Source organism: Arvicola amphibius, chromosome 6 (assembly GCF_903992535.2).
Source record: "Arvicola amphibius chromosome 6, mArvAmp1.2, whole genome shotgun sequence".
Lineage (NCBI taxonomy): Eukaryota > Metazoa > Chordata > Mammalia > Rodentia > Cricetidae > Arvicola > Arvicola amphibius.
Genome location: NC_052052.2, coordinates 18,660,640 through 18,669,758, shown reverse-complemented (window position 1 = coordinate 18,669,758; position 9,119 = coordinate 18,660,640). Strand labels below are relative to the sequence as shown.

The 9,119-nt window shown below is 51.6% G+C and overlaps 2 protein-coding genes across 4 annotated transcripts in view; both read right to left on the bottom strand.

Annotated features, from left to right (window-relative positions):
* Nucleotides 1-1,382: 1,382 nt before the first annotated feature.
* Hmgn2 (high mobility group nucleosomal binding domain 2) lies at nucleotides 1,383-4,642 on the bottom strand. Its single transcript, XM_038333959.1, has 6 exons — nucleotides 4,456-4,642; nucleotides 3,628-3,672; nucleotides 3,403-3,432; nucleotides 3,065-3,115; nucleotides 2,609-2,704; nucleotides 1,383-2,244 (listed from the first exon to the last, which is right to left on the bottom strand). Exons 1-6 carry the CDS (start codon nucleotides 4,468-4,470, stop codon nucleotides 2,209-2,211), a joined length of 273 nt encoding a protein of 90 aa, XP_038189887.1. The 5' UTR covers nucleotides 4,471-4,642; the 3' UTR covers nucleotides 1,383-2,208.
* Nucleotides 4,643-5,743: 1,101 nt separating this feature from the next.
* The window catches only part of Dhdds (dehydrodolichyl diphosphate synthase subunit), a 30,240-nt gene continuing 26,864 nt past the window's right edge, over nucleotides 5,744-9,119 (bottom strand). For 2 of the 3 annotated variants that reach the window (XM_038332910.2, XM_038332909.2), the window contains exon 9: nucleotides 5,744-7,897. In XM_038332910.2, the coding sequence (XP_038188838.1) occupies nucleotides 7,658-7,897 (240 nt within the window). In that variant the 3' untranslated portion in view covers nucleotides 5,744-7,657. The remainder of the gene's footprint in view (nucleotides 7,898-9,119) is intronic. The other variant, XM_038332911.2, reaches the window with a different exon arrangement.

The window sequence follows — 9,119 nt, the reverse complement described above, 5'->3', positions numbered from 1 at the left end:
AATCTATAGGAATAAAAACCAAAGGTGGCCGGGCGGTGGTGGCGCACACCTTTAATCCCAGCACTCAGGAGGCAAGGACAGGTGGATCTGTGAGTTCGAGGCCAGCCTGGTCTACAAAAACTAGTTCCAGGACAGGCACCAAAGCTACAGAGAAACCGTCTCAAAGAAAAAAAAAAAAATCAACGGTGAAGCTCAGCATACATATCCCAATTATTTGGCAACACGAGTCCAGAACAGAAAAATACTTCCACCCAGCTATCCAGCTATGACGCACGAGGTGATGTCTCTTTATAACTGGCCCAAAGACTAGCACAGCATATGGGAGAGCTACATGCCGTCTCCAGGTAAGCAAAATGCACAACGGGAACCCTGGTAACCCAACTACAGCTTCAAGATTTGCTTCAACTCCAGCCTGGTCACAGCAACCCCTAGAACTGTTTCACCAGAAAACAAGTGGCCTTCGGATAGAAGTCTAAGATTCATTTCATTGCTCAGAGTGTTGTCAAATTTAACTACGGTTTCTTCGCTCAGAAAGGAGTTAAACAGGGGCTGGAGAGATGGCTCAGAGGTTAAGAGCATTGCCTGCTCTTACAAAGGTCCTGAGTTCAATTCCCAGCAACCACATGGTGACTCACAACCATCTGTAATGGGGTCTGGTGCCCTCTTCTGGCCTGCAGACATACACACAGACAGAATATTGTATACATAATAAATATTAAAAAAAAAAGTTAAACACACCTGGTACCAGTTGCCTCAGAACACCCACCCCAAAGCTTCTAGATCCAAAGTGTCATCTCAACCTTTGACAGAAGGGAATGAGGCAGTTTCTGTTGTCTCCCAATTAATTTCCCTCAAATTTGAGCCACACGAACTCTGTGAAACAAGCTCAAATTACAGCCACAAATTACACCTGTATTTTTTTGTTTATCCAGACAGGGCTTCTGTGTCATAGTACTGGCTGCCCTGAACTAGCTCTTGTACACCAGACTGGCCTTGAATTCCTGCCTGCCTCCCGATTAAAGGCACCACCACAGCCCACCACCTGTATCTTCACACCTTCTGATTAGCCAGTTAACATTGTTGCAGGTTAGCAGAGTGGCAGACCATGTGACTCACTGTCAAACACAGCACTGCCCAAAGAGACAGCAGAGGGTCAATGCTCATCAGAGGGACACAAAGCTCTGCATACTTTGATTGCCACACCCTTCAAGAACCATTTCCCTGCACCCACTAACCATTGGGTCTACTTCTGGAACGCATACATACCTGTTACCACTTCCCACTGTGTGTTTGCAAGACTGACTGGATCTATGACCATCCAGTTAAACCAAGAGAACTGGCAGCCAGGTTCCCCAATGTGGAGGAAAAGACCAGAGGCAGCATTTCCAAGCCAAACCGTATCCAGCTTTATTAAAGACACTTTCCATAAACAATCATGGTTTTCCAGGCAGAACATGGGCAGACAATCAGTAACAGTATACAAGAACTTCCAAATTCCCTTCTTGTATCAACTACCAAAATCAGAAAGCCACTATAAAACCCGGTGAGTCTTCATTGGATGCTCTGAAAAAGGGGAGGAGCTTAGAGTGAGGGCTGACATTTCACATTGAGGATGTTGTTTCACAACTTTTCACAAGCCGACCCTGACTTTCAGGAAATGAAATGAAAATAGCAGAATTATCAATCTGCAGATCCACAATCTTCTATAAAAGGAACCACTGCCCCTTTGAGGACACTCTGATGTCACTGCAAAGTCCAAGATTGCCCAACAGACTGGCAAAACCAATTTTGGGGATCAGGTTCCAACAGGTCTCTGGTCTTAAGGGAGATAAGTCTATGTTGATGGTACAGGGGGAGGAGGATATAAAAATGAACTGAGTTTTCCCACACAAGGCATGTGGTGCCATGGGGGCCACATATGTCAACATGTCCCCAGGATGTCTCTCCTGGGAGCCAAGAGGAGTCTTTCAAAATTATCAGGGAAAGATGTTTTCCACCATGAACCATCATTCATCCAGCTTGGGAGACACTGCTAGTGACACGTGTTCCTCCCCACCCCAAAACAATGAAGTGTTCTGTGTGCTAACAACATAGCTTAAAAAAAAAAAAGGTAAAACAAAATTCTGCATTTTTATAAAACTTGATAAAAAATAGTATTTCAAACTGTACAGTCACCAGAAGTACACAGTTATCAAAAACGCACACATTTCACTTGGCGTCTCCAGCACCTTCAGCTTTTTGTGCCTAAAAGAAGAACAAGTAAAGTCAACACACAAACTAAACTCTAACTTTGCTTCCCCAGTCTATATACACGGTATTGTTCCCATGATAAAATTCAGGTTTCAGTCCACTTGGGGACACCAAGACTGCACTTCAAGAACAGCCCACTTTACTAAATCACCCGGCCCACTGACTGACTGATTGGGAATAGATAGGATCAGAGGACCCAAGACCTTATCACATCAGGATAAGCCAACACAGCAAGTGCCTTTTAGATTATAACAGACTTTTGAACTGAGGACTTCAGACAGGAGGAAAAATCACACCACACACAGTGATCTAGATATAAGGGGTAATAAACAATTTTGGGATGAAAGACTCACTGTACCTGGTCTGTTTTGGCGTCTCCATTCTCTGCAGGATTATTGGCATCCTTACCAGCATCGGCCTTCCCCTTCTTCCCCTTGGGTACCTTCTCTCCCTTCTACCGCCAAGGAAAGACAGATATTACAGTTTTTCATTCTGTATACCAGGATGTAACCTACCAAGTTCTACAGGCTTGCCTACTGAAGATACACCCCATTCCACTAGGCTGAAGTATAATTTCAGCTACCTTTTGCTGAGGAACATAAATTAGGTTACAGAAATCTAAGTTAGCTAAAAACACTCCTTTCCCAGCCAGGGGTAGTTTCCTGTAATTTGGGCCACAGACACTAACATGACAAACACCAGGAATAAGGACAACATCCACTGGTGGACGCCCCACTATGGTGTTAGGTTAAGGTGGGGAAGGACAGTTCTCTTTCTGCTGGTATCAGCGCCGAAGTCATGCAGTCCCGCTTACCTTTGCAGGGGCTTTTTTAGGCTTGGGCTCTGGCTTTGGAGGAGCAGGTTTCTTATTTTCGTAGCAAAGGGGAAGAGGAAACTATTAGTACGAAGGACCAAAAGAAACAACCTCCCAAACCACATCTAGGAAAACTATCTTTGGGGTTGCCTTTCTTTTACTATCTAAGAGTGATCTCCCACTTTGGTCATAACAATCACAACTTAGGACATCGACAAACTCCAGATGTGCCACACCACAAGGTAATTTACTCAAAACCAATCACAAACTATAATTCAGTGAAACCAAAGGGATCCCAAAAATGTTTCCCAACCTCAGGGTCAAGTATACACACTTACAGCGGACAACCTTGCCGATCTTCTCTGTGGCTATTAAAAAGAAAACAAAGTCAGAAAGATAAACATAACACAACTTCTGCACCAGTTTTTCCACATTAAAGACAGCGAAGAAAGAAACTCTAGGGTAACTCCAGATGTGGGGCTGAGGTCAAACAATAGCAAAGGAGCCCGTGGTGTTTACTACCCAAGGCCTTGTGCGACAAGCCCTGTGTGGGTAAGACTCACCTCGTCCTTCACCTTGGCTTTATCTCCTTTAGTATCCCCTTCAGCCTATAAAGATAGAAGACAAAAATTTGTACCCTCTGAGGTAAACCTCGGCCATCGGGAACAGAAAGCGACACGACGTTTCTAAAACGCATCGACTCAGTTTCTCTTAAACGTAGTCTTAGTGGGGGATGGAGCCCCAACGAAGGCCGAGGCCCGCAAGGCAGACCCCGCAGGTCGGCCTCCGGGAAGCGCGGGAGAAGCTGGAGCCGGGCCGGCGAGTCGCCGGGCGCCACCAGCCAGGCAGGCGCAACAGCTGCAGATTGTGCAAACAAACCCCTCCGGAGGCGGAGCCCAGCGCCGTTGCCATGGCAGCCGTCGAGGGCGGGAGCTCGGGGAACTCGTGGGCGGCGGCTCGCGGTCCCTGCGCCGGGGACGTGGGCGGCCGGGGGCGGAGCCACGCCGCGGCCCCGCCCCTCGCGGCGTCAGTTTTTTGGCGGCAGAGCGCTCCCCCGCCCGCCCAGCCGAGCGCCGCCTTCCCGCCCTTTCGGGTTTGAATCGCCCGCTCGCCCGCCCGAAGGAGAGGAGGGGGCGGCAGGTGGGGGAGGGGGCGCGGGCGGCCGAGGGAAGCGGGATAAACAGCGGCCAACATGGCTCCTCCCGCCGTCGCCGCCGCCGCTCCTCCAATATGGCTTCTGGTGCCCGCGGGCAGCGCGCCGCGCAGGCTTTGCCCGCGGCCGGACTCGGGCTGGAACCCCGCGCCGCGCCCGCTCTCCCCGCCGAGTTCCGCGCTCGAGGCGAGCGACGGCAGTGGCTGCGCCCGGGCGCCCACGCGCTCGCGCCACGTACCTTTCTTTTGGGCATGGCGGCGGCAGGGGGGACGTCGGCGCTGAACGCGGGGCTGCAGCGGTGCGCGGCTCGGGTCCGTCCGGGGGTCGTTCTCGCTGCTTCTTCACACTGCTCGGGCTCCGGGGGGTTTATAAAGTTTTTATAGCGCTGGGAGCCTCGGACCGGTTAGAACCGGATTTCACCTCCCGCCGCCGCTCATTGGCCCAGCTGGGGTCACGTGGGCGGGGTTTAAACTCACCTCCTCTGGAGTGAGGAGGGGGTGTCGGGGGAGGGTGAGCGAGACGGCCGCGCGCCTTGGGGGAGGGGGCGCGTTGGGGGGGAGGCGCGCGCCCGAGACAGTAAATGAGGGGCGCGCGAGGCGGCGGGCTCGGGGTTCCGCTCCCGCCCGAGCTGGCTTTTGCAAACTCCCAAGTTCCTTCCACCTTATGCAACCCTGCTACCCACTTCTCCAAGCCGTGCGACATTGGGCACATCTCAGCCGCTTTCCTTTTTGCTCCCGCTGGGGGCCCCACAAGAGGGGATGGCGAGGCCTGGCCGCGCCGCCCGGCTCCATAGGCGACGACGGGAAGCGGCCCGCTTCGGGTGCCACGGGCTCTAGTGGGATGAGAGCGAGGGGGCTGGCTTGGCGCAGTCAGACGTGCATCCTTCTGAGCTGCCACCTCGGGGAATCCCTCCGTGCGCCTCACCTGGGAGGCCGTCCACTGAAGGTGGGGGCGTAGGCTCCAAGTGGAGAGTTTGCACACAGGGGTGCCTTTGGGTACGGCCAGGCAGGTAGGAGCTGTCCTTTCAGCACCTACTGCTCAATGGCCTCCCCAAACGCTACACAGCCCCCCAATATCGGCCAGGTGGTTTCCTTAAGCCCCTGCACGTCCGGCCCCCTGGACCCTTCACAGCATGGTGGAAAAAAGCAGCCAACACGGTCTGCGAGCACTCCCCTCCCCCTAAGCCTTCTGGGTCTCGGATACAGCTAGCCCAGCTGCCCCCACTCGACAGAGGCCACCAAACCTGGGCTGTGCAGATGCCACAGCTGGCGAAATCCTCCCCCCCTCCCCAACACACTATCAAGCCGGCTTGTTCTCGCTTGCGTGAGGAAGAAGCCGTTGAAGGAAAGCGCCGGAAGATTAGGAAACAAGTAGACGAACAGGTGTGATGGCCAAGGGGCCCTCCCGTGCACCCCAGTCCAAAGCCCGGCGTTCTAGAGCTGGCCAAGCGCACCCGCGGGAGGGTGCCAATCGCAGAAGCAAAGCAAGGCGTTCTTTCGTTACAGACACGGAACAAATCTTACATCTAAGAATTTAAAAAAATTCTATTTGACACCCAGAACACAACCAGCTAAACATCTGTAACAGGGTGTTTGGCGCTCAGGTGGAAGACGCATACATAGGTCCCACCTTATTGAGGCAAGGGTGGAAGCTAGTTTGCACTAACCATTCCAGCAGAAAGCAAACATCCAAAACAAGCTTTTTGCAGCCTTTGCTTCTGGTAGCAACGGATTTGCCTCTTCTTTCCACTCGCACAGCGCCTCCTGAGGCAGCCCCCACCCCAGCCACTCCGCCCTGTGCACTTTTCCCAGAATACAGGTCCCCAGGCTGGAAGATACCTTGCCCATTAATCACCTGTACTGTACTCCAATCGTAAGAGAAAGTCAGCCAGGACTCAACAGCCATGCTTGCTGGGCAGATTCCGTTTGCTGCCTCCAGCCTCTCATTCCCGCCTTAATTGTAGGGCTCTGTATTATAGCCACATAATTCATGCCTCCCTAATTAAGGCTGTCAACAGCCTCATTGTAAAGCTGGAAAATGTACAGCACCTGCTCTTGGAAAACTCTGTGCCAGGATTTGGTTTTGGGGAGTGCCAGGTGTAGAGGGGGCCTTGCCAAAGGGTGCACTGATTGGCTTTTGGTTATAGTGTCAGGCTCTTATCCTTGATTCTGAGAGGAAGAATGGACAAAAGGTCACCAGTGACAGGTATCTAGGCGCAAAACTGGGTGGGTGGGGGGCAAGACTAGAAGTTAGGAATCTAAAGAGTACATTTACCATGGCTTATAATAGCCCACCTCTTTCCAGGAGGAAGGAGCTGCAGAAAGGATTTGGAGACAATGAGAATACCAGAGTGGCAACTGGTCAGTGTTCCTGGCTGGTATTTACTGCTCTGGGGCACCTGATGCAGAATAGCTCTGCAGCCCTCTCTTCAGCCCTAGGGGGAGACAGGCAATCTTGTCTCTTCCTGTAAGGCAGTGTTGGCCCTCTTGGGCAGTCAAGTGTCTCAGGGCCTACTTAGGGAGTCAGGTCAAAGAGCTGTGAGGAGCCTTGAAGATTGGGAGTGGGAATCAGTCTGAGCTGGCAACCGGAGACAGTAAATCAGGAGATGCTTGGTTCTGTTCGGTCCTGATGTGTTCGATTGTACTCTAGAACCTCTCTAGGCCCTTCTGCTACCCCTGTAGCCATGGAGGGGGTTGGGTCTCACTGGGGAGTGGAGCCTGGCCCCATGCCCTGCAAGGGGGAGTAAAGCTTGTGTGGGCTGAGTCAACAATAGGTAATTGGATTGTAATCACCCGCCTGGCTTCCATGAGCCATTGGGGGCGCCGAGCCTTTCAGTGAGCAATCAGTACTGGTGGTGGGAGGGGTGGAGATTCAATAGCAAATCCCAGGTGGAGAGCCAAGGGGAGGAGCAGCAGATGGGCAAATTTTCTTCCTGTCCTTCCCACCCCTTTCTTCCCTGCCCAGCGATGCTGGCTGCCTATCAGTTATTTACCAGTAGATTCATTCTTTTGTCAAAGTCACGTGGTGGGGGGCTTGGGCAGGATGGGTAATGGCCTAGATTTTGGGAAGACCTCTTCTGCATGTTTTAGGATATGCTAACGGAAAAAGAACATGCATCTAAAACGGGGTGGGGGGAGCACGGACAGTAAACACAACTAATGAGTTAGGGTCCCCTGTTCTCCAGATTATCAGTGACTGGTCTTGGGTTTAGTGTAAGTATGGGAGACTCCCTCAAACTCTAGGTGAGTCACTGTCACAGACAACCCAGAAGTGTCTGTCTATAGGCAGTAGGCCTTGCCTTTGGGGCTCCCTGCAAAAAAGCAAAGGGAACACAATTCATCAAAAACAGGGAGGTGCCTTTCACCAAGAAAATAAAATAAAAAGGAAGTTGGGGCCCAAGAGGCAGAGGGCAGGGCAAAGTGGCCACTAGCCAGCCTCACTTAGGCAGGTGCAGTGCCCAAAAGTGCCAGCCAGTCAGCCCGTTTAAGTTCCAAGGCCTTCAGGAAGCTTTGGACTCGCTCTTCCCGTTTGGCAGAGAGTCTGTGCAAGCGTGTCCGTCGGAGTTGGGCATCCCCACTGGCCTGGAGCCCCTCTCGAAGCAGCTGCTCTGTCACTGCAGCCTGGTCCCTCTCCAGCTGGTGTCTCTTCCGCTCCTCAGCATACATGTCTCGGGCCTTCTGCTAGAGAAAAGTGGGGTTTGGGAAGATAATTTTAGGTGTGGGTGATATGGGATGGAGAAGGTGGGACTAGGGTACCAGAGTGGCCAAGCATACTAACTCCAGAGAGTTTCTACTAGTGTGGAAAGGCAGTAGATGGTGCCGTGTTACACAGAAGTCAGCAGCAGTCCGTCTTGGCTTGTTTTGTGTGGAAATATTTGTATTTCTTAAAATTCTTTCAAGCTTAAACTTGGAAACAGGTAAACAGTCTGACTTCTGATTCGCTGTGCCCGCGGGAAGATCCTCCCTGTTTTGTTCATCTGTAACATGGGGGCTGTGTCTACCTTGAAGAGAGGTTTAAGGGATTAGGGATAATAATGTAAACCCCATTCTAACATATTAGCAGGCAGAGATTTTATGTGTTGTTGTCTACTGTCTGAGACGATATTCACTGGGTCTTCTTCTGGTCAGTGTGAGGTGCTGTTCTCCAGCTCCCTAACCTATTTTTCAGGGTCCAGCCTCCTATACTGAAGTCAGGCTTGACTCTCTGAGCAAACAGCCCTCCTAGGAATGATGAGAAGCAAATTCAACTCTTAAGCCACTTATGCTGCCTAGACCAGGTATTAGTCTTTAGTCTGATCTTTCTGTTGGAAAGAATCCCTTGGCGGCTCCAGAGCCACCAGGGCCCCTGGCCTGGATTCTGACAGCTGGTGGCAATCACAGGCTCTGAGTGCCTCCCAGACTGTGCATATGTCTTCAGACAGATTCTTTACGAGGGCAGAGACTTTTTGTCTCTGGCACTCAGAACACTCTGCATATGCAGGGGTCACTCAAAAGGACAGGAAGGGTGCTGGTGACCAAAGTGGGGAATCCTTTAGAACAGAAGCGGCTTGAGTGTCTCACAGACGAATCCTGACACTATACCTGGCCTACAGAGTCCAACCGTGTCCTAATCATCTACAAGCTCACTGCTTTGTCCTCACTTTGTTTTGAGAGAGGGTTTCTCTGTGTCACCCTGGCTGCCCTGGAACTCACGGGCCTCAAATTATGAGTTCTGGGAGTAAAGGCATGTGCCATCACGTCTCTACTTTTTAGGAGCAGCCTATGTTATGTTCACAAATACTTCACCCACTGTCTCACTGACCTTCAGAATGGAGCTGTGAGCAGCCAGGTGTGGTGGCACACACCTGTGATCCCAGCACCAAGAGGCAGAGGCAGGTGATCTCTGAGTTCCAGACAATCCTGG